Here is a 25,716-nt window from a genome sequence, read left to right on the forward strand (position 1 = left end):
TAAAAATTTAAAAACTCAATTTCCAATTTAATAATACCACATAATAAAAATAATATATGATTTCATTAATCAAACTCACTTACTCAAAAATTTACATTTGTGTCTTTGCCCGTTATCTATATTTTTGTAGGTATATGACAATAGCACAAGATGAATCCATTTCACTTTACTTCTCTCACAAATCCTCACACAAGGATCAAGGAACTTTTTAAAATTATTTACAGATCATATTGAAATTGTGAGTGAACGAAGATAACGGTAAAAAAATGATAATTATCTATTAGGCAATTACGTGACTATTTTTTAATTTAAAATATATTAATTTATGTTAAGTTTAGAATTCAATGTACTGTTTTAAAATTTAAGAGACTTAAATGAACCTCAACAAAATTTTAAGAGATAATTTAACTTTTGAAAAAAAACTTTAAGAGCCTTTTACCTAAAATTTAAATATGTATTGTTTCTAAAATAAATCAATATATGATACTTCCAAACGGAGCGGGCCAACTGGTCCGAAAATGATGCGGGCATGTCTTCGTTATGGTGAGAACAGCAATAAAGAAGAATCTGGTTAGCGATGATATTGATGCTGATAGTGCCGAGAAATGACATGTTTACTTTTCAGCCAACTGCTCCCTTCCGCTCTCACTCACAATTTACATAACGCTCCTTCCATTTGCAAATCCTCTCGGTCTCTCTACCATCCCCTCGTAAAAAAATATTGGGTAAGCACACGAAGCTCCTCTCTCTCTCTCTCTGTCTGTCTGTCTCTCTCTCTCTCTCTCTCTCTCTCTCTTTCAGACTTCACTGCATTACTTACGTATCTAACTTCTGATGACTTATTTCTTAGGGTTCTACATGTGCGATTTCGCTTCCGAGAATTCGTTCATTTGCTTCGAATTCATCTGTAGAAGCGACTAGAGTAATGCAAAGCATGACAAGTCCAGTGTCCATATCCTACCTCACGCAGCGTGAAGCCGCGGAGATTGATGAGATTCTTATGGGTCCTCTCGGGTTTAGCGTCAATCAGTTGATGGTCAGTGTAAAAGTCAACATGATACTTTGATTTGATTCTTACAAATTGTTAATTATATATAACTTTTCAATGATTGCATTACAATGTTAGGTATCTTATCGATATCTCCGTTATTTGAATTTTTTAGACGGCTTTTACTGTTACATTTCCTTCTTACTGCATTTTTAATGTTTCTAACGGCATTTGCAGGAATTGGCTGGTTTGAGCGTTGCTACTTCCATAGCAGAGGTAATGCTTTAATTCTTCTTCTTATTATTACTGCTACTATTCTACTACTACTACTACTACCTCGCAAAAAGTTTTATATTTACTTGCTTTTAGAATTTAAATTTGTGAAAAATTTAACATTATTTGCTAATGATTGAAAATGCTAAGTTTTGGGTTGTGCTATTACTTTGTGCTGCTTCATTCTGATCCTTGAACCTGTCTCTCACTATATATATATATATATATATATATATATATATTTATTTATTTATTTTTTTTTTTGGGGGAGGGGGGGGGGGGGGGGGCGGGGGGGTGTGGTGTGTGTTTGTGACCTTAATTGCTCCACCCTGCACTTCGTGCTTAGCAATGCAAACTTTTCCCTCTTTTATATTGTCTGTTTTACTTTGCACTTTTACATTCATTGACAAATTTAATTAGTTGCTTAGGTAAAGAACCAGAAAACATGGCCACCTATTGGTATTGTTGCTGAACTCACTTTTCTTGTTGTACTTGCATCTTTGCGTGGAACATAGATGAACACTTTGAAAGTTTGCATGTTCATACATCTTGGCGTTACTGTGTACTTTGACCATTAGTAATTTTTCCGGCTTATTTAATGCAAATAATATCATTATACCTCTATAATTGCCGAGAACCTTGTGGAAAAAGGGGAAGAAAAACAAGATCATTATTTAAGAAAATTCAATCTGCTGGGGCAACTAAGAACTTGACTCAGGTTTCCTTTTTGAAATTGAATCCTTTGGCAGGTTTACAAACCAAGCGAGTTTAATCGTGTTCTTGCGATTTGTGGTCCGGGGAACAATGGTGGTGATGGTTTGGTAGCAGTTCGCCATCTGCATCACTTTGGATACAAACCATTTGTTTGCTATCCAAAGCGCACTGCCAAACCTCTTTATACTGGTCTGGTTACTCAGGTATGGAGTGGTTGCAAGTTGAAGTTGAAATGTACTTGAACCACCAGATACTGCAGTTCTTTGGTGTTCTTATTTGATTTTAGTAATTTTGTAGCTGGAATCACTGGCAGTCCCTTTCTTGACAGTGGGAGATTTGCCTTCAGATTTGTCAAAGGACTTTGATATTCTAGTAGACGCAATGTTTGGGTTCTCATTCCATGGTAATCACTTGTTTTTATTGTACTCAAGTGTATTTATGCTCAAACTGATGCCGTAGAAAGAACAATTCAAAATTTCTTGGGTTTTTCTGGTACCTGTCAATCAAGTTAAGATAATTTTTTTTCTGTTGTTTTGCATAATATGCGAGTGTACGGAATATTGGATGCAAATGCTAAAAAAGAGAAGTTCTGTTACAATTTTAGCTCTTGAGACTTTTCAAGTTGTTGAACTATTGTTTAATAGGCTCTTGTCATTTTATATAACTTGTGAAAATCTTAACTCTTTAAAGGAAAGCTACCTGATCTGAGTTATTTTAACGGCATAGATTCTATAATATGCCTGGCTTTAGACTCTATAATATGCCAGGCTAACATGTGTAATATATCTAAATATGAACACTTTTTTACTCATGATGCCTTATTTATTCCTATTTAACTTCTAACATTAATCAAATATTTCAGGTGCCCCAAGACCACCTTTTGATGATCTAATCCAAAAATTGGTTTACTTGCATGAGTGCAATCAAACTCGCCAAAAGTCCTCAGTTATTGTCTCTGTAGATATTCCATCTGGATGGAATGTTGAAGAAGGCGATGTTGCTGGTGAAGGAATTAAACCTGACATGTTGGTATGTTTCTAATGGGCAGTAGTTATGTTTCTTTCTATCTCAATATTCTGAAAGCTTCTGATTGTAACTTTCCAAAACTATTTTTCATATATAATTTTTTATTTTAGTGAAATAAACCATCTAGTTAATATTAGTATTTTATAGGTTTCTTTGACTGCTCCAAAGTTGTGTGCAAAGAAATTTTCTGGTCCACACCACTTTCTAGGCGGTAGGTTTGTCCCACCATCAATAGTGGAGAAATATAAGCTGCATCTCCCACCATATCCTGGCACTTCTATGTGTGTCCGAATTGGAAAGCCTCCGCAAATTGATATATCAGCTCTAAGGGAGAACTATATTTCTCCTGAATTCCTTGAGGAACAGGTGGAGGCTAATCCCATTGATCAGGTTTGTCTGGATGATATCAGTGCTAATGTACACTTGAATTCCTTTTCCTTGATGCTTGCAATTTAACAACATGACTGTCATCTTATAGTTGGGAAGGTTTTATTTTATTTTTTTTTGAGTGACAATCATTGCAAAATCAGTTTAATGTATCAGAATTAAGTCATTTGCTATCTTGCAGTTCCGCAAATGGTTTGATGATGCTGTGGCTGCTGGACTGAAGGAGCCAAATGCTATGTGCTTGTCAACTGTTGGACAGGATGGAAAACCGTAAGTTCCTCTTCTTTTGCTATTCATTGGTTGACACTCATTACATTAGTAACATCCATCCTTCCAAATGGGTAAACTAATGACTGATGTGGATGCTTATGAACCTAAACAAATAATGATTCTTTTAATTGATATTTTGGCTTATAAAATGATTCTTAAAAAAAAAGGGGAAAGATACATGTAATATCTATAAAAATAGTAATCATCAGCAGCGCATTTAGAGAGTTTCTCCAATCATGTTACAGAAATGCGTATATAATAAAATTGTAGAACATCTTTAAACATTACATTTAGGCTACCTTCATCCATCTATCTTTCCAGCTATCTTCAGCCAAGAAGTTTTACCTATTGGTACAAGTGCTGCAGAATCACAGCACAGAGTTATTGCTCACAACTGGAGGGGATCAAAAAGATATTTTCCCCCCTTGAGACTTTAACCTTCCTACATCAATACAAAGAAGAAGAAGAAGAAAAAGGAGAAGACATAAGACTTTACTAAGTTTCTGCATCCAACATTTTCTTAACAGGATTTTCGTGTTTCATGTTATTGATTTTGTTTAACGCTAATGTAGATCACTTGCTTTTAAGTTAAAACTTAGCAACTTCTTTAAGCCAAGAATAACCATCAACCATGCAGAATAGAGTGTCTTATAAATCATATCCACCAAAATAGCTTGCAGTTAACCAACACACAGGAAACTAAAAGATCTTGAAGCCCGCCCGCCACCAAACCCAACCCCCCCCCCCCGCCGGGCCCGGGGCACCTTTATCTTCTTTCTCTTCTTACCGCTGTCCTAATTTATATTTGGAAAACAGAGAACTGAACAAATCACATAAACAACAGAACAACCCAGAATGATAAAATTCAGTTGGTCCAAATTTCCATATGGATACTTGGTATGTGTAAGAAAAGTGTGTGATGGATGCCAACATAGTCGATTGTCTGATAAAAGCTAAATTATAACATATGCAAAATGCAAATATGATAAGAGTTAGGAACAATTTGAAATGTAAATTCAGACTTTGTGTATGAGGAACTGAAATTTGTATTGAAATGAGAATGGTAGAATGACTTTACAATCAATATTTCACAATACAGAATGTATCTCCCACTTAGCAATCTCCAAAGAAAGAATTCAAACAACAGGGAAAATTAAAGAAAGTAAAAGAACAAGATAACAATGGCTGTAACAGCTGCCCCCAGGAAGAATTCGCATGCAGAGAAAAACTCTGCCCCTCTAACCAGAGAAAATATCAGAATTTACAGATGCCCTTCCTCGTCACCCTCTCTTTCTCTTTATACTCATTTTCACCCTTTTGCCAGCTGTCCCTCCTTGTGTTAGTAACCTCCACAATTCCCCCAACAACCCATTCATTCTGTTATCCATCCTTCTAGAATTCTCCTTGCTTGTCTCCACCTTCCTATCAAGTGTGTGATGCATGCCAGCATAGTCGATTGTGTGAAAAAAAAAAAGCAAAATTATAACATATGCGAAAGGCGAATATATATTCATTTAACTAATTTAGGCTTTTAAACCTACATGAGTATCATAAAAGCTTCCTTTCAAAGTGTGAACAGTATCTTTTGCTGGCTCTTATTCAATGGTATAAATTTGGTTCTAAACTCACCTTTTCAACATTCTTATTAAAGCATTAGCGTATAACAATTTTAGGCTTTAGCATTTCTAGATCCATGTATATTATAGAGATGAATGCTGTAAGACAATTTCCTAATTAGTAGTGGTTCTGTCTAAGAATGAACCTCCTTGACAATTTTCTTTTCAGTGTTAAAGTTCTCTTGCATTATTGATGTTTACGAATGAAAATGAGATGATTAGAGGTCCCACATTGCAAATACTTTCCCCTGTTTAATGAAGAGAAAAATGAGTCACATTCTATGACATTGGGTATATTGTTCAAAAGACTTTTCATTTTGTACTCATTTTGTTGATTATCTTGTGGAATATGCTTCATTCTCGATTCGCATTTTATACCTTTGGTTATGACCTGATTAGTCGTTTTATGTCATGTTACTTTCTGCTGCAGCTCATCTAGAATGGTATTGTTGAAAGGAATTGATAAAGATGGGTTTGTCTGGTTAGTGTTATTCCATTACTGTCATGGTAGTAATGAGATCCTTATTGTGTTTCTAGAACAGCTTGTGATTTTTAATCTTGCTGCAAATTTTACACTTAGGTGCACCAATTATGAAAGTAGAAAGGCACATCAATTATCTGAAAATCCTGGAGCATCACTTCTTTTCTACTGGGATGGTCTTAATCGGCAGGTATTGCATATTTCTTGTGTTGAGGTTGGCCTGAACAACTTTATTTTTTTTTCCTTTTCTCCTCTTTGCCCCCTCTGTATATTTTGGGATTTTGGAGCTTTCATTAGATGGAAGGATTATAAGAGGATTTTCTAATTGATCTATTCTGTATGTGAGTCAATATCAGATGCCTAATGAGGAAATCTGGTAACCATATGTATAATGATAAACCTTCTTACTCCATTTGGGAATGGAATGGCAGCAAGAAACAATTTTTGTGAAATTCAAAAATAAGGATTTTAGACCCTTTATGAATCTAGCATCTGGTAACATGTATTGGATGAAGCTATTGATCAGCATTTTTCTCATTTAGGCGTCCCCCCCAACTTCCCAACCCCCCACCCACCTCCCCAAAAAAAAAAAAAAAGAAAAAAATCCCTCTTTTTTTCTGTTACTGAAGCACGTCAGTACTATAATGATTTGATTCATCCTTTGGAGAGAGTAGCATTTTACGCTTTTTCTATTTCATATGTATTTTGGCTTTAATCGACATTCACAAAATTGTTACAGTTCATTTTATGCACTTTTTCCATTAAGTGTTTTGTCCAAGAAGTCAGATCTTTGCCATGTGAGATAACAGGGTAGAGCAAGGGACAGCAGTGTCTTTCCAAGCAAGGTATGTTATATGACAGCATGCTGCAGTTGTTGAGGCTAGGAATTACTAAGCAGTTGCAGAATGGTTGTCAACGGCATAGCAGCAACAATTAAAATAGCAATGACGTCATTTAGTTTTCACTGGCTACAAATGTCTGAAGTTATGAACCAGATGATGACTTTAGCTGACTTCACTTAGAGATTACAAAGAAAGTAGGAAGGAGAAAGCAAGACCTTGTCATTATGGAGATTCCTTTATACTTCATTTATAGTCACTGTTGGTACTGTTCAGAAGCCTCATTAAGTGTTATATAGTGATGGAAGTGTGTTAAGAATAATGGGGGAGTATTTTGTTGTTTTGAGGTTCATCTAGCAGTTGGTCCTTTGCCTAACATTTTATTAAATGTGACTTTTAGGTGAGGGTGGAAGGATCTGTGCAGAAAGTCTCAGATAAGGAATCTGAACAATACTTCCATAGCCGCCCTCGAGGAAGTCAGATTGGAGCAATAATTAGCAAGCAGGTTTCTTTTACTTTCCATGTATCAAGTTGTATCCGATACATGAAACTGCTTTTTTGTATAGCTGACAGTTATAACTCTCTTTCTTACTTTAGAGTACTATAGTTCCTGGAAGGCATGTTCTATACCAACAATTCAAAGAATTAGAGGAAAAGTTCTCTGATGTGTAAGTTGAACTTTTCCATTTTTATCCAACAGGTTAATCTTTAAGCGTTTTCCTTTCTCTTTATTTTTTTTTGAAAAGAAAAAATCTGTGATATTGCTTCTATTATCTTTTAGTTGAAAGATGGTGACTAACGTTTCATGATTAACTTCTCATAAAATGATTATTCTGGATTTTTAGTGTTGGGATTTGCAGGTTTTTTTTCTTTTCCTGATTTATGAGGTGTATGGCTCTTTACTTTCGTAGAAAGCAATTATAAAAATCTCTCCTCACTCTCTCTCTTGTCCTTTCTTCTGACTGCAGAAATTTGATCCCAAAACCTAAATCCTGGGGAGGATACAAGCTTAAACCAGATCTTTTTGAGTTTTGGCAAGGACAGCAGTCTCGCTTGCATGACAGGTTATTTCCATCCATTACTCCGGCTTTATTATCTACAATGCCTGTAAAAATGGAATGGAGCAACTTTGGTAGTTTTCAACCAACTGAAAAATAATAAATCATAGTTTGTGGACACAATCTGTTTTAATGTGGGCTGGTATGGACATAGCAGGGGGTTTCTACTTGGGGCTAACTTGGTCGACCAGTGGATGAGGTCTGCCAGATCCTTACATTTTCACCTTCATGGTTGTGTGGACATCATACATGCAACTTAAACTTTATTCATGAATTGATTACCTTATCTGTTTTACATTTGTTTCAGTATTGACCCAAAAAAGTTGTACCTGGATTTTGGGTGGAAGTCCCCCTTCCCTCCTGTCTCATGTGTTGCTTGTCCTATTTGCTTGCACAAAATATGGATTTGCATCCAGATCTATTGAAATTACTTCATTTTATTTGTCTCGTGTTTTTATTAACTGAATGATTGTTTTAGAAACAATGTTGTTGGGTAACTCATTTTATGTTTCTTGTGTTTGTATTAAGTAAATGCTTTTTTAGCCAAAATGTTGTGAGACATTGGGCAATTCCTTCACTAGGAATTGCAGAGATAATTCACAAAATAAAATGTATTTTTACTTTTTATGATAAATAGCAGGGATGTTAGGAACAACTTATTCCATTAATAGTTTCTGATCGTTACTGAAAACAGGAAATGGGAAGTGGGATGGACATACAGAAAGAGATGTTTGAACAAGTGTGTTCAATTCAAATGAGTTGGCCCCATTGCTAATGTATGTATTATGCATTCTTTGCAGGTTGCAATATACTCCTCAAGAGATCAATGGGAGGCAAGTATGGACAATTGTGCGGTTGGCTCCCTGACTAGTATTTTCAGCTTCTTCGTTGTGAAGTTCACCATTCATGGTATCTCACCATAAACTGCAGTGTGCTTATTTATTTTTTTTGATTCGCGCTATGCATGTTTAACACTTTGTTTCTCTCTCTCCCTCTCTCTTTCTCTCTCTGTCTCTCACACACAAGTGTTCTGATGTGTTAGTTGCATTCCAGAAGGTGCCATGAGAGTAATAAATTGTAACTCTCCAAGGAAGCAAATGACTCAGATAAGATTGCCGATTTGACACTCATCAAGTATAAGTTTTAAGCGAACAGCATTAGTGGAGGGTTGCGATTTTGGAATTGCGGTTTATTGGAAGACTGGTTTTGAATGATAACCAGTGAACTATTTGTGAAAAAACGTAACATGCAGCAAAGTGGTGGATGTAGTAAATGCAGTTGCTTCCACTATTTTTTATTTTGAGTGCAAAGAAATGGTTTCAAGCTATTCTTATTACATCAGAACTCAAGTTTCATTCGCTTCAAAAATATGTATGGTCGTATTTTTCTTCCAAAGGATGTTCCTGCCCTTGTTAATATGCAGCTTTGTTGTCTGTATTGTGTACAAACGTTCCAGATATATTATTTACTAGTTATGCCATTCCCTCTTTGGTTGTCTTCCCTATCCTCGAGTTTTGCATAAGATAACAGCTCTTCGACAAGTCATGCAATTACTCCCTTTTGTTTGGCATAAAGGAGAGAGTTTCAATAGGGTTGAATGAGCCATTAAACCTTCGAAATCTTTTAAAAATCCTCTTCATTATGATTTTACCAGTGAAGTACAAGTTTGACAGTTATCTAGTGTAACGTAACTGCACTGATGGTGGGCTTGGCAGAAGTTGTGTAAAGATGAAAGGCCTGAATACTCCAAATGCCACAGTTAATTTGCAACGGTTATAATGGTAAGTCTCTTTATTACTGGATCTTTTAAGCTTTCCTTAAATTCCATCTTCATAGTTTGGGCCTCAGATGGATAATTGATGATATCAAAATGTGAGTTCTGGTATTTATAGCTTTGTATCATGTGTGGTGTTAACTCTGGAAACTTGATGTTCATCCATGGTCTACTCATATTTTTCCTTATTTGTATAGCAGAAAGTTTAAAGAGAAAAATTTTGGAAGTCTCTTTATGCAAAGGTGAAGTTGGATCTTTTCAAATCAGTATAAGCATGTCCCAAAGTTTGGTGGTTTCCTCAACGGATTCTAGTTGATATTAAATATTGGTGTGGTTGGAGGAGATTAATGTTGATCCTGACCAAACTGGGCTCCACAATGAAAAAAAATCAAGAGTTTCTTTTCAAGGTTCTTTTGACCAGCTGAAGCCGAATTCTGACACGGTGCTTTTCTGAAAGGCCAATTTATCTGATGCCAAGGTGACCACTCCACTTTCTTTTCAAAGGGGGTTAGTGGAACATCAAACATCTCAGGGTCTTAGAATTCCTGTTCCTTTCTTGTCATTATGCATCGCACTAGAGATCCAAGAACTAGAGGTGGGGGAAATTTTGTGAGTTGTACAGGATAAATGATTAGTAGATTCTCTCTCTTACCCTCTCTTCAAGATTAGATCCACAAAGGTCTATGATCCCTTGATAGGAATAGAGATATCTCTCCAAAGTGGGTACAGTTGTTTGATCAAAATTCACGAGTCATAAGCATTGGAACAGGTTAAGGAATTTTTGGGGGGCCATTTGACTCCTAGAGAAACATTCACAGTAGGAAAGCTCATGAACATCCATTAATGGAGGTTGACCCGATGCTGAGTAAGGGGCCACATCCTGGCCAAACTGGGACTCAGAGAGATGCCCTAGAGGATGTTTGACAGAAAGTCTTTCATTAGGGATGCGTTTGGTTTTAGGTGCATGATCATCCGCCCATAAGCATCATTGTCAAGAGGAAAAACATTTGAAAATGAGATAACTTCCATACTTTTCCATAAGATAATCCCGTAGAGTGACATTTATATAGAATTCCTTCAATTGCAATTGTTATTATGCTTACATTAAAATCAAAATTTCATGGATGTTCAACATTTCGAGGTTATTAGGTATATTAGTTTTTGTCGGAAAAAAAAAAAGGTATATTAGTTTTAATTCGAAGTTACCTGTCAGACTGCGTTTTCTATTTAAGTCATTTCATAAGATACACCGTACGATTCTAAAGCTTTAGGATAAAAATTCTCATTGCTTTTCTGAATTGGGAAAAAAAAAAGAAGAAGATTCGAAGTAGTGGGGCTGTCTTGTATCTATGTTCAAGCAAGCATATAATGGTGTAACCAATTAAACAGATGAAAACGGACCCCCACATATCTTAGACTATGACGGAGGCCGTGCGATACTCTCCTCCTTCCTCGGGCCTCCTAAGGGCAATTCTTAGGGAGAGATTGCCTCAATCCTACCTGTACATCCCTATATTTTATAAGTTACTATGGCCTATTGAATAAGCTTCTCCTCTCACCAGCAACTTGCAATGCTCATCATCATTTTTATCGATTTTATTTTGATTAATCTTTGACGCGGACGATCAGGGGATTCCATGCATGTGAATTATTAATTTTTTTTTTTTAACTTAATTATCGAAAGATGTTTCTAAATGAAGCTAAATATGCCAATCTTTGAGTAAGTACGTAAAAAATCAGAGATTGCTTATCATCTTCACATCATAAACCAAAAAAATAATATCTTTCCAATTCCATCACCGACTCAGCATTTTTCCCCTTTCTGTGACACTTACAGCAATGTGCAAGTGCATGCATGGGTGAGAGAGAGGATCGCTCTCAGTCAAACATATCCTCCCCTCCTCTCACTCACACTCCCCACCACCCGCACCCCCCCACCCCCTAAACACTCTACGAGATCAGCAGCTCTAACTTTGAGGTGTTTTGACATTTTATGATTATATTTGTGGTAATTAATTAATATTGAAGGAAAACAATAACCACTCGATACACAAGTCAAAAGAATTAGGTTTGTGACAAAATGTGTTTTTGTTTGATATGATTGTTATGCCCACAATTTCCAAAAGAATTGGTTATGCATCTTTTTCTTAGCTAAGTAAGATAATACCTCTTCTCACTAAGCATCTCATGTTTCGCAAAGTTGTCAATACAAATGGCTCAAAGCCTAATACCATCAAACTTTTCCAAATTATTTGATTAAAAAAAAAAAAAAATCTGTCGGCAACAAAATGGAAATATGAATTAACTCGCAATTCAAAATATTCACAATCTAAATTTACCACATAAAATTATAGTTGAGAAGATTATCTGCAGAATGGACAAGAATTTATATGTGTGTTAATGGTTAAATTAGAAGGATATAATTCGAAATGGTTAATTTCTTGCTACAGGCAGTGAATAGCGATGCTTCATTTTGTCTGTAAATGTTAAAAGAGAACAAATGTGCAAAAATCTTCCAAATAGAACACGGAATCGCAGCAGAGGCTCACTTGCGAAAAAGCAATAATATCAATCCTGGAAATAGTGCATGGAAAAGGGCTCAAAGCATAGAATATATATAAACACTAAGAGAGAGAGAATGGAGGAAAAATTAATAGTGGAGCAGCACGAGAGAGAGAGAGCATACTTTAGTGGTTGACCTTGTCCTTTAATGGGCTTAACAGACAAAAGTTGTGAAAAACCATTTTTTTTTTTTTTTTTTTATCTTCACTGACGACTTTTTATTTCATTTCCACACCCATATCACCACCATCACAACCACCACCCCCACCACCCGCTGCCAATATGTATTAGTTGGAATCGTTGTTTGTTAGTTTGTTGGTTAGCTGGTTGATCCTGCTCCATTATATTGTTTAACGAAACAAATGATATTAATTATTATTAAATGCATGATTACATGAGACATCATGTTTTAATATTATTTTAGACCCATTAATTGTATCCCACCTTCCATACCGTACAGATAGATTGATCTGGTGGTGGGGCATCCACCAATCAGCACAGTTTCAGCCTAAACTTAGTGATTGTGAGATACAAATATGATAATGATGCATCGGGTTAGCAAACAGTGGAGGGCATGTGCTAAACAAAAATGGATGCTGAGGAGTGATGCTCTTATTCAATCATGACCATTCAATTAAATGAAAGTCTCTCTATCAAATGATAGTCGATAGGACATGTCTAGTAGGTAAGCCATCAAGGAGAGGGAGGCACTTCACCATTCACATTATCTAAGGGCCAAGATTTTGAATGATGCCAATCCTAGCCCTTGTGTAAGGTCATTATCATTTTTTTCCATTTAACCTTTTTCTCTGGGGACAACCTACCATTGCTCAAAAAGATAAATCAAACCCTTACTGTGAGAACAGATGGATAATAATAATAATAATCAACATTATAAAAAGCAGAGGCCACCATTCTTTGGAAGGACTATTCCCACCATAACCCATTAAAAAAAATGTTGGATAAGCTGAACCTGGTAGTACCAACTGTTCTTTTTATTGTTTTCGTTGAATATACAACAACCCCTTCTCTTCTCTTACCCTATCACCATTGATATCTACTACTTTATAGGTAACCACACATGTGATACTAATGATTCATCAAAGAAAAGAGGAGAGAAGAATACACATACTTGCTACTCCCACAGGCGCAAATGGATAGATAGACATTGGACAAGAAAGGAAGCCTAAGCTTTGCTTCCCATTACTTATTCAATTGCACAGTCAGATCCCACTTTGATGATAAGTTTGCTTTTTTCATCCTGCCAGAGAGAATACCAACAAACAAAGGAGATGGATTTCTCTCATAATAATGAGAGAGAGAGGGAGAGAGAGAGAGAGAGAGAGAGAGAGATGGACACACAAAGCATTGGTGGGCTTGGCTGCTTTATAACGCAAACGCAGGGGTGTGACAAATCATCAAATAATTGGCCCCACCCCCAACTATAGAAAGAAGCATATGATATAAGTCGCGCACACAAAGAGGTTAATTTAGCAGCTAATTCAGTAGACTACCATGAACCCAATGTAAAATCCCTTGTAGACATATGATATATGATCACGACCATCCACATCCTTGAGAACTGGGATTCTCATCAAATGGAACCCCACACGGTATAAAGGGCCCTGCAACATGTACTTGTACAAACACTTTCCATACATTATTAATGGCCCTCACTGTCAATGGATCATTCCAAATTCAAGATAATAAAATAAAATTAGGAAAAAAAAGGCAGGCAAAAGAAAAACAGTCTTCTGAAGTATTATGGTCCATTCACATATGAATATTTAGCATTTATGACCTATCTCAACATTGGCTAACAATAACAATAATAAATTCAACAGTCAGGTGCTACAACATCACATCTTAAGAAAACAAACGTTGAGAGAGAGAGAGAGAGAGAGAGAGGGAGGTGTATCAATCTGGGATATAGTTCTCACCAGTCACCAGCTTCAACTCGGACTAGCTACCATTTGAATAAAAAATAAGATCCATTTCTTCTAAAAGGTGAATGCTTGCTCCTTAATTTTGCTCTCTGGATTCTCCTCTGCTGATGGCATTATGGTGAAAGAAAAGTTCCTTCACATTTCCAACATCATTTCAAATTTCAACCGATCTTGATTTTCTTCATAACAAAGGATAGAAAATTATCTTCTCTCCACACCCCCACCTCCCCCCACCACCACCACCCACACCCCCCACCCCACCCCAAACCCCAAAATGTGCCTTCCATCCCTTTTCTCTGGCAGCCTTCTCGTTTATGATCAAATGAGTATGACGGAAAAGAAACATAAAAATTTAGAAGCATCTGAATACAAACAAGATCAAGTGGTCTACTTGTTACAGAGAGATCTATCTTCTTCATTAGCCCCTTCTTGATCGAGTCCTCCTCAAGAACCAAAGCAAAGAAAATAATTGTGGTCCTTCATAGAGTTTCTGCTTTGAATGCCATACGTAACATCACAGGACAAGGGCAGAAGTTGTTTACTCAACTTTCTCCAACAAAAATTATAGACCTTGCGGGCTAATATAACCAGTTCTTCCTGAATTCAACATTCCCGCAAAAAGAAAAAAAATGCTTGCCACTTGTCCAATAGCCAAAATAAGAATATCTGATACATCTTCCTGCAGTGCAAATGCCTACAAGATGGAAACAACCTTTGGTGCATCATCTCTTGGCCCTTCAAGAGATCTATACATGTATAACTTATCAACAAAATTACCCATGTCTTCATCAGCTTCATCATTAATCACTTCCACTACCAGACGGGGCAAAGCTCGAGCAATCTGCTGGCAACCACCAGAAGTTAACTTACAGGAAGACATCCAAAGGAATCTCATGTTGTAATAGTGATGCAGACCAGAAAGCAAGGCTGCATCCCCAAATGGACTATCTCTAATCTCAAGCTTCTGCAATCTGGGGCAGCCCTCAAGCACATACTTCAGCCCCATGTCACTATCCCCAGCAAAAGCAACAGACAGGGTCCTTACTGTTTTCCCATATCTTCCAATATAACTGAAAGCTCTATCAGTCAATAAACCTGATACAGCAAGCCGAGTGAGATTCTTACAATTCATGACAATGGCTCCAAATCCTTCATCCATAGGTTCTCCAGTGACATGATCTGGCCTGTGACGTCCCATTATACAAAGACGGAACACAACAAGATCTGGGCAGTTCTTTGACATTGCTATAACAGCTGCATTTGTCATCCGTTGGCAAAAATATAAAATAGATTGAAGCTTTCTACAACCCTCCGAAATTGCTTGGAGACCAACTTCAGAAACAGGGCCTTCGCTATCCTCACATGCATCAATAGGGAAAACCCGCAACTCATGGAGTTCCTTGCATGTTGCAGCCACAGCCTGAAGTCCTTCATCACATATTGAATCAAGGACCTGCAGAAAGAAAACCAGAGTCAGCTTCCAAACATGCACTTCTGTGCACCGCCAAGTAAAAAGCTACACCTTATAACACATACCCACAAAATCTGAAGCTTATGGCAATTGCGTATTATGGGTCTAAGCTGCTCCGCATTGATATTTGCATAGCTTAAGTTCAGAGAAGTGAGATTGGCACAAACTGGGTAAATTGCTGGCAAGTAGTCTGGAACGATTTCCCTAAAGCCAGATAGGCAAACTAAGGATTCGCAAGCAGCAAATGCAGATACATAATCTGGTTCTTGTTCACCGTGAGCCACATCCTCTGATGGTCGAAATGATCCTGTCCCAAGATGTGTGAGTTGTGGAGCTCGTACCATCAATCGGTGTAGCTGGCCAATTGAAACAGATCGGTTCAACCTGAGTTTCCTCAGTGAAGGTGACCGCGCAACCAGCCTCTCCAATGCATCAAAATTGATGGGGCAGTCGACGCAATCAAAAATCAGAGATTCGAGACACATTTCACTCTCTGGAAAACATGATATCCAATCAACTTCATCATCTGATACCTCAGATTCAATCAGATCAAGCACTCTCAGTTGTCTGTACAGAAGACACAGCAATCCAGAAGAAGTTATAAGTTCATCAATGAAATAACTATTCTCATTGCAAATTTTAATAATTTGAATCAATTCTTTAATAGTCAAGGTACTGAAAAAGCGTTATTTAGATTCATATTACCATCAAAATCCAATTAACGAAACAGATCACCAGAATCGCCAACAATCCCAACCCTAGTTAAGTAACTTATGATCAGTTTCAAACTCGATACAGATCTAAATATTCCTTCTATAAATGCAAACCCAGAAAGTGATGATGCTAATCTCCAGAACTTAAACTTAAAACAAAATAACAAACACAAACAGAATCAACAAAACCCAGTGAAGTTTAACTTTTATATCGCCTTAACCAATAGACCAACAGCTATAAGCCAACACTAAAACCAGATCTAATCAGCCGATACTTGCATAAACTACAACCCAATACGCATACGCTCTAGAATAGCATACCTGCACTTGCTAGCAACATAAGCGAGCCCGCTAGTACCAAAACCATCACAACACACAAGCACGAGCTCCTTAAACCCGGAAAAGGACTCTGCAAGAAGCGCGAGATCGTCGTCCGTCACGGTCATGCGCTTTAGGTGAAGCTTCTCGAGCCACGGGTACGCCTTAGCCATGGCAGAAACCCAAGGCGCGAAGTAGGCTCCCCAAGTGGGCGGCAAAAGATTGAAATCGGCGAAACGGGGTTTCCCCTTCAGTGTTACGGATCGGATTCGGGTGAACCGCGACGTGGCGCGTCGAGGGGAGAGGGCATAGCAGTTCCCAATGAAGAGTTCGGATCGGGTGAGCGCCTCAACACGGTACCACGACCTGCAGACCAATGACGCGGCGTTTCTGTCGCGCCGAGAGGTTAAGAAGCAGAGAACGTTCTCGAGGACATTTTCCAGGACTTGGTCAGGGTAGGGAGCTTGGAATTCAGGTACAGAACTGGGTCCAGACCCAGAAGTAGAACCAGAAGTACGAGTCTGGGTCTTGCTGAAACACGAATCAGTGGTGGTAACAGAATCAGAAGGCGGCGATCGGTCGTCGTCTTCAGACATTTCAGTTCGATCCTCTCTCATGAAATTTGGGTTCAGAGAGTGATTATGCGATCTGGGTTTTTTGTTGATGACCATAAAAAAAAGGCAATGGTTGTTGATTGGGTATCAAATTTCAGATCATGGGTTCAGTTGGTTCGGGGAAGAAGAAGAAGAGGAAGAAGAAGAGAGTTTGATGGGAGTAGAAGATGCAAGAGGACCGTGTGTTGTAGGAAAAAGAGAAAGAAGCAGGGATTAGTTTAGTAGCAATAGCATAATTGGTGACAAGAGGGTGTGAAGACTAGGCTGTGATGTCTGATAGACTGAGCATTGGGATTCTCCATGCCTCTCTCTCTCTCTCTCTCTCTCTCTCTCTCTCTCTCTCTCTCTCACTCTCATCTGCAATATCCAATGGCTCTCCTCCATTATTTGGGATTTTTTTTTCCTTCTTTTTACAAGCTTTTTTTTCCCTTTAATTACAATCTTTTTCTACTAATTTTTCCTGTTTTTAGATTTTCTTCTCCTCCACTGTCTATGAATCTATGATTGTTAAGATTTTGTAAAAGACGTTGTAAAATATATTAAACTTAATAATTCTTTTAATTAATATATTTTGAAAAATATTTTTCTCTACAATAAACTCCATTGCAGGCTAGTTGTCATAGTTCAGCTTCAAGCCATTGACTTTGTGGTAGAACGTTTACTTGAGGTCATTATCGAGCCAGGTTCAAAATTTTGCTGTCGATGGAGAATCAAAAATATGGTAACACACTATTTTTTTTTTTTTTTTTGAATTGATAGTAACAACTGTGAAGTTGCTTGTCCTTATCTCACTAATAAATTTAAGCATTTTTATATGATTTCAGCTTTCTCTAAAAACATTATTTTTTAAAGTCCATTTTCATTATTCGATAGATAATCTTTTTTTTAATTTTTTTATCAGATATTCGATAGATAATCAGAAAACATATAAAAGAAATACGTGATAATTGCCACTTTTTAACTAATCTTTTTGTTTGAAGCTTTATCATAATTGCCACTTTACTTATATTTTCTTTATTTATGATATATATATATTTATAATTCATGTTACTGAAAAATCATTATCATGTTGATTTTTAAAAACAAAATTTTTAATTCTAACAACTTCAATGAAAACTTTTATTGTCCACATTAATTTAGAATGAGACATTTGAATAATTTATAAGATTTGAGTAATTTTTTTTTCTTAAATTAGTTATTAAATTAAAATTAAATTTAATTTATTTTTTTAATACAATATTAGAGTTTATTTTATTTTAAATTGAGCCACTTATAAATATATTTATGTATAAATTTCATACTAGTTAATTAATTTTAATTAAAATTTAAATTCAAAAAATTTAACTTTCTTTAGCTAATAGTTAAGAGTAATAAAAGTGGAGAAGAGATGAAAAACGTAAAATCGAAAATAGGGAATGGGTTTACTTTATAAATAAAACAAAATGAAAGGACAAATTTCACGAGGATCTTTTGTTAATTATCCAAAGAATATTAGAGCCCTTTATCTCTACGCTTTACTAATTTAAGTAAAAGACACGGTCCAATCAAAGTCCAGTACTTACTGAAGCTTTAGGATGGACTTCCTTTGACCCTTCAGTAAAGGCTGACACAGCTTACATGGCCCACTCTGATTTCCGTCTTCTTCACGCGCCAAACCTTCCCCGTGAGATTACTTCTCTATGATTATTTTATTGCCTGCGGCAGTTTCAATACATTTTTAAAAAGCATAAAAAAAAAACCTTTGTTAAATAATATAAAAAAAAATTCATTAATATGATTTTTTTTTCAAAAGCTATATAAAAAATATTAACTGTGCTAATATATATAATTTACACTATTCTTGATTTATTTAGTTTTAATATTATCTAATTATATATAACTCAATTTTAGCTATTTTTTTAAATTTTCTCCCTCTTATTTCTTTTTCTTCTTTCCCTTTAAGCTCTTTGGTGTGAGAATTTTACTTGCGTTAGCCCTTTATATTTTTTCGTTACAAAGATTTGTTATTTGTTCCTCTATGAGAATTTTTTTTTATTGTGGAATCAATAAATACTTTGTTTTATTATTTAGGTATAAATGCAACGATAGAAAATATAAATTATCTCTTTATAAGGATATCAAAATTTAATAATTTTCATAATTAACTCGTAAAAAAATTATAAAGTCAAATAATAATAGATTCTATCTATAACCAACTTAAATGTTTTGTGAATATAATTATATTATTTAACTTAAGATAATTATTATTATATTTAATATAAATTAATATTTTAAATTCTTTTATATAAAATTGTAATAATATGAAAATTTGTAATTTAAATTTATATTTTTCTCTATTTTATGAAAGTTTTATTTTTTATTTTTTTAAAAAAATATTTAATTATATAAAAATTTTTTATTATTTAAAAATAATAAAAAAAATTCACTTTATTATTTATTTAAAAAATAATTATACTTTTTATTTAAAAAAAGAAAAAAATATAGAAAAGAAAGAGAATATTTTACAAAATAATAATTGCATCTTTTATATTTTTTGTAACACCCCTGATTTTTTTATATATTATTATTGGGCTACGTGTAGGTATCCTCAATTCGCGGAAATTCGACAGTTGTCCGGATCTGTGAATTTTCGCATGCACTACCTAGGAAAAGTCTCCGAATTGGATCGAGGTTTTGGCTACCCCACCATTGTCAGGCATCCCGAGCGCGTTCCCGAAGTCGGAATCGGCAAAGGTAAACCCGAACCTTGCTTTTTCGTAATTTTCTAGTGCTTAAATAGGATTAAAAATCCATAAAATATTCGTGGTAGATTAGAAAATTACGATTCTTTTTGCAATAGCTTAGTAATATTTCTAAGGACCGCGGGGCAGAGTTTTATAATTTTTAGAGCTTATTTGAGCAGTTTTTGCAAAAATAATCAATTATAAGGACTAAATTGAAATTTTACATATTGTGATAAATGATTGATTTGATGGGCCCAGGAGGGGCTGTGTGATGTGATTGAGTTGTGGATATATGGATTGTGGATATAGAAGTGTGTTTTGAGCCATTTTGCAGGTTGGGTAGGTCCTAGGTATAGGGGAGACTCTGCCAGATTTTCGGCACGACTTAGAACGTATTGGGTCTTTTCTTGATTTGTATTGGGTCATTTGTATTAAATAATTGTAATATAATTGTCAGGTGAGCCGGGACAGCCTTCTTCCTCCGCCCAGCCGCCTCAGTGACCACCGTCAAGTCTGTGAGTAAAACATTAATTTTAATTGTAATTTCGATATTATTATATGTTCAGCCTGCCCATGCATCACTTATATGCATATATTTATGTAGTTAAACTCTAGGCACGATTTATGATGCATTGATAACTGTTAAAGTGCCATGATGTTGTTGTGGTAATTTGGAGCAGTGTGCGTGCGTTGGCGTGCGTGTGATGTGGTGTGGACTATGGATAGGACGGGTAGTCACGGCTTGAGTTCTTCATTGGACCCGATCCTTCGAGGGGTAGTCACGCTTGAGTTCTTCACTGGGACCCTCGATTTGGTTTATTAAGCGAAAGTCCGCTTGAGTTCTTCACTGCACCAAAGTTGGATTTAAGAGAGTCAGATAGGGATCAGCTCCCATATGTTATGATTGATGCTACAGGGTGCGTGAGTGCTCCAAATTACCTTTTTGATGCTATGATATGAATTTATTGCTGATGTTGCATTTCACTCTACAGGGTGCATTAGTTTTAGATAGTTATAGAGATTATGGTTAAAATTGATATTTTACTCTCTGAGTCGAACGCTCACTCCTGTTCAATATTTTTTTCAGGTTACAGGAGGATTTTATTTTGGTTAACCTGCTTTTCTCCTTCGCAGGTTGTTTATCAATATTTGTGTAATTTTATTTACTCCTAGAATTTCCGCATGTGTTAGAAATATTTAAATGATTCGGGTCTGTAATATAAATTGTCATGTGGACCTGTAAAATTATATGCATGTTTGATGGATTGGATGAGGGAGCTGAGCTCCCATTTATTTTTATGAGGATATGAGTATGTGGAGGGTGAGCTGGGCTCCCCAATTGAGTATTTATTATGTTTACAGGTCGGGTGAGTCGAAAACTCCCCGTTGGAAAGTCCATTTTATGGCCGGACTCTGTCCGTTTGTTTTCTTGATATTGGGCCCAAATGGGCCTTAGAGTTGGGTTAATGAACAGTTAGGCTTACTACGGGCCTCGGGGGCTTTAGGCTGGCCCAGGTCCTAGTGCCGGTCCAGCCCATAGGTTGGGTCGTGACAAATGTGGTATCAGAGCTTAGGCTCCAGATTCATAAGGAAAAATTATCTAAGTGTTGAAAAGAGTCTACTAGGAGTCACATGCGGAGTATAGGATTCTGTTTCGTCTTTTCCTGTAATTCTTTGTTTCTAGATTCTACGTTATACCTTGGGAAATATAAGATTACCTCAGTTAGTGTCTTGATTTTCGTGGAGTACACAGAAATGTGAAATAGAGTTAGTAGACATGTGAGGTCTATCATGAGGATACGTACTCCAAGAAATGTTATATTTTTGTCAGTATGGGTTTAAATGGTGTGCCCATTTCGTGTAAGGCACGAGTACATAAAAGTGAGTCTTAAAAGTACAGTTGCCCTAGATAAGGATGAGGATACCACTCTTGGCAACATCGTAGATGACCCATCATAATAAGTTTGTGATAATAGAAGATTCGGAGAGATAAGAAATTAGGAGACCTAGTCCATCAGACGTATCGTAGTAACTATACAATGTTCTCGATGTCCGCTCTGTAAGTCGCAGATTATAGTACCGACATGAGATTATTGTGTAGAGTCGCGTACTTCCTCAGAGTGCTTATGATGAGGATGTTTGCAGGCAATCTCTGTTTTGGTATAGTAATACCATAACAGAGTTCTATATTTGCAGAGGAGTTGGGAACTCCTAGTTAAGAGTCTAGAGTTAGAATATTGAAAGGTCACAGTTGGGTGATAACTAGAGTCAGTGACTCAGTTACCCTAGCATGAGCTAGAGTTACAATAAGAATTGCCATCAGACTGCAGGTTTGGATTAGTTGCAAAGTAAAGGTGACACTTATAGAGTGAGAATAGTATACCTTGTGTGTATCAGTATGGAATAAAGTACAACCCTACTACCTAGGGAAAGTCAGAACTATGAATTGATGATTCACAGAGCTATAATATGATAGGAGAGTCATTAATTTGACATGGTTTTGGGCAAGGTGGTAAATGTAGTATCTTTGTTGCAGCAAGTTAGGGTATAGTCCTATCTTTTCAGAAGGGATCGAAAGTTATTACTAATAATGGTGACCAACAAAATAGTGCCCCAGATGGGACTGTAGAGTGTGGTAGAGAAAAGTTGGCTCAGGTATCCTGCGGAGGATGCAAGTTCTATTATAGGAATCATATATAATCAGATCACGATGGATGTAAATCCTTTGAATTGGATGACGGGTTTGGGTGCCCGGAACCTTAAGTTTTGGCTAATTGAGTAAACATGGATAATAATAATAATAACAAATAAACAAAATTACTACGTAATCGGTTCGAGGTGGTAAGGGTATTATGTAAGCTAAAGGATAAGAATAGAGATCATACAATAAAAGTATGCCTGTAATTTGCTGAGTTCCTTTCTAATTTCAAATTATTCAAAACAATAGTATAATCTAATTATAATAGTGTTAAGAGTAATAAATTAGCGAAGATAAATCACAGAAGGCCAATGGATAAAGAAAGTGCAGAATGAAAGTTTGGACAATTGATTGCAGATGCAATATAATCTAAATGCTGTGGAAGTACTAGCTAGAGTGGTCAAAGGACCAAATCTGAGTAGCACAGACATATGATAACGCGATAGAAACTCTGAAAGATATAGTTAGCAAGTACAGCTATTATGTTAGGAAGAAGAATGGAACCAGGGATAAAATAGTCAAGTTCTATTTTGAGTAAGACAAAGGAAATAAATGAAAGGACAACCTAAAGAGCGCATAATAAAAGGAACAAAGTTAAGATATAGGATAGGCTAAGTGTTATTCCTGGCAAGGAGAATGACAAGGATGGAAAACCCAAAATGGGACCACATTAGTGGGAAAAGTGATGGAGGTATGAAATACAATAATAATGAGTAAATGTTAGAAGGTGTGCGATGGTATTGCGGACCACCTAAATAGGTAGAGAAAGAGAAGTTAGTAAGCAGTAAGTTAAATAAAAGTCAGTCTAAGGGATCAAATAGGTATGATGAGAGGAAAAGAATGATAGATAATGACACATAGGTTTTAGGTTAGACTTTTGAGATAGTGAGAAGGTAGTTAGAGGTTCGTTATGAATGTCAAGCAAACATTTTTAGTGTGATCAACAGAATCACTTTGCAGTGACGCAATAACGACAGAGCAACAGTAGGGGTAGAATAAAAAGTGACAAGTATGGATGGTAATAAATCACTAGAAAGTTTAAGGATCAAATTAATGACCATAGATAATGGTGGAATTAGTGTTTGAAGAATCTATTAGCGAGAGAAATCTTTCAGGAATCAACAAAAGTTAAGGGCACAATAAAAACGATGATAGATATGAATCATAGGTCGAGTATAAGTAAAGTTAATAAATTATAAAATATTATGTCAAGAAGGAAAATGGTACGGTAAAGGGTTCATGCAGATGATACCTTATAGGTAGAGCATAATTGTGCTAGGAGATGATGAAATTTGAAGAGAAAAACTAAGAAACATAGGTTAAACGTTATAATATAACAATCGGGTGTAGTTGAATATAAGAGGATATTTTCTTTCTTTTCAAGTTTAGCTCGTGTTTTTGATTCCAGAGCGTTATATAAGGAGCAGAGACTGAGGCAAGGAGACCTAGTTATTTGAGATTTTGATAGGCACCAATTCATATACAATTTCCTGATATGAGAATGACAGTAAGTGCATACCTAGTGTTAAGTATGAAAGGACGAACAGAGTAATGACAGGAGTTAAATTGAGTTAGCTACTAAGGCTTGCGACTGTTTTAAACTATGAGCTAGATGAAGTACTATTTATGGATGAGTTTCAATAGATGAAATTGTTGCTGATGGGTAATTTGAGGTTGAAGTTTAGAAAGCTATGGGCAGTATATATGATTATATTAAGGAGAATGAACACGTGAAGTATCTTGTTTGGAATTAAGGCATGACACATATTTCCTACAGCCGTGTTAGTTCAGATGGAACTTATAGTTTATGGGGCTCATATTCATCCAGGATAAGCAATTTCCTACTAAGGCTGGTAGGGAATGATAATGTTCTGATAGTTAAGTTGGAAAAAAGGGGGTACAAAAAAAAATTCTCTATGGGTAATTATAAGTGTTACATAAGGTGAAGAATGTGCTGGTAGGAGTAAATCATAGGGTTAGAATTCTCGAAGTAATGAAACTAGTAATCAAGATAAGACTAAGAAATAAAAAGAAAGTTAAAGTTGATGATGGGATAGACATCTTTGAAGGAAAAGGTGTAAGGATGAGATAGGACTAAAATTAAGGAATAAGTACAGCAAGTTGAAAAGATACCAACAATACCAAAAATAGGAAAAGGGAAGTGGATAAGATGCAAAGGACAGGAAGAGAGCTCGATAGAGTCAGTTATAATGATGAGGATAAGGAGTGTCTAACCACTGCCCCTGTGTTAACACTACCTATGAGCGGTGAAGGATACACCGTGTACTGTGACGCCTTCAGAGTTGGCCTAGGATGTGTTTTGATGCGGAATGGAAAAGTAGTGGCTTATGCTTTAAGGCAGCTGAAGAGGCATGAGCAGAACTATTCCACCCATGATTTGGAAATGGCGGCTGTAGTCTTTGCACTAAAAATCTGGAGACACTACCTGTATGGTGAAGTGTGCGAGATATACACCGACTATAAGAGTTTGAAGTACATCTTCCAACAGAGGGATTTAAACTTGAGACAGAGGTCTGGAAGACTATGATTGCACCATCCAGTACCACCCTGGGAAGGCCAATGTAGTAGCAGATGCTTTAAGCAGAAAATCTTCTGGCAGTTTAGCGCACATTTCAGCAGAGAAGAGACCGTTGATTCAGAAAGTACATGAGTTGATGGATCAAGGTTTAATCCTAGATATTTCAGATGAGGGGGTCTTGTTGGCTCATTTTTCAGTGAGGCCAGACTTGCGAGATAGAGTTAGAGTTTCCCAATGCAGAGACCAACAATTAATGAAGATCATAGAAAGAGTACAGCAAGGTGAAGGTGGTGAGTTTGGATTTGCCAATGATGGCGCCCTAGTGCAAGGTTCTAGGATATGTGTGCCCAATGTGGACAACCTCAGGAATGAAATCATGCGAGAGGCACACTATACACTGTACAATGTCCACCCAGGTTCCACCAAGATGTACCATGATGTGAGAGATAGCTATTGGTGGAATGGCATGAAGAGAGGCATAGCAGACTTTGTGTCCAAGTGCTTGACTTGTCAGAAGGTGAAGTTTGAACACCAGAGACCGTCAGGGAAGCTGCAAGAGCTCCCTATCCCAGAATGAAAGTGGGAAATGATTTCTATGGATTTTGTGACTGGGTTGCCTCGTACCACGCGAGGATATGATTCGATATGGGTAATTGTAGACCGCCTAACCAAATCAGCTCACTTCTTGCCTGTGAAGACTACATAT

The 25,716-nt window shown here is 36.5% G+C and overlaps 2 protein-coding genes across 6 annotated transcripts; one reads left to right on the forward strand and one right to left on the reverse strand.

Moving 5' to 3' along the window:
* Positions 1 to 514: 514 nt before the first annotated feature.
* LOC110634179 (pyridoxine/pyridoxamine 5'-phosphate oxidase 1, chloroplastic) lies at positions 515 to 9,132 on the forward strand. 5 transcript variants are annotated; one of them, XM_058137978.1, is made up of 15 exons: positions 521 to 725; positions 851 to 1,036; positions 1,226 to 1,264; positions 2,011 to 2,178; positions 2,273 to 2,378; positions 2,838 to 3,004; positions 3,149 to 3,391; positions 3,570 to 3,658; positions 5,705 to 5,755; positions 5,855 to 5,945; positions 6,995 to 7,099; positions 7,192 to 7,262; positions 7,563 to 7,658; positions 8,453 to 8,561; positions 8,695 to 9,132. In XM_058137978.1, exons 1-14 carry the CDS (start codon positions 606 to 608, stop codon positions 8,517 to 8,519), a joined length of 1,599 nt encoding a protein of 532 aa, XP_057993961.1. In that variant the 5' UTR covers positions 521 to 605; the 3' UTR covers positions 8,520 to 8,561; positions 8,695 to 9,132. The 5 variants fall into 5 exon arrangements, 4 of the variants coding, with proteins under 4 accessions (XP_057993961.1, XP_057993962.1, XP_057993959.1 ...); XM_058137979.1 differs by having other exon boundaries at positions 8,709 to 9,132; XM_058137976.1 differs by having other exon boundaries at positions 522 to 725; positions 8,679 to 9,132.
* Positions 9,133 to 13,740: 4,608 nt separating this feature from the next.
* LOC110634178 (transport inhibitor response 1-like protein) lies at positions 13,741 to 17,556 on the reverse strand. Its single transcript, XM_021783113.2, has 3 exons — positions 16,440 to 17,556; positions 15,471 to 15,972; positions 13,741 to 15,387 (listed from the first exon to the last, which is right to left on the reverse strand). Exons 1-3 carry the CDS (start codon positions 17,105 to 17,107, stop codon positions 14,629 to 14,631), a joined length of 1,929 nt encoding a protein of 642 aa, XP_021638805.2. The 5' UTR covers positions 17,108 to 17,556; the 3' UTR covers positions 13,741 to 14,628.
* Positions 17,557 to 25,716: the final 8,160 nt, after the last annotated feature.

The sequence above is a fragment of the Hevea brasiliensis genome, chromosome 16 (assembly GCF_030052815.1).
Source record: "Hevea brasiliensis isolate MT/VB/25A 57/8 chromosome 16, ASM3005281v1, whole genome shotgun sequence".
Classification (NCBI taxonomy): domain Eukaryota; kingdom Viridiplantae; phylum Streptophyta; class Magnoliopsida; order Malpighiales; family Euphorbiaceae; genus Hevea; species Hevea brasiliensis.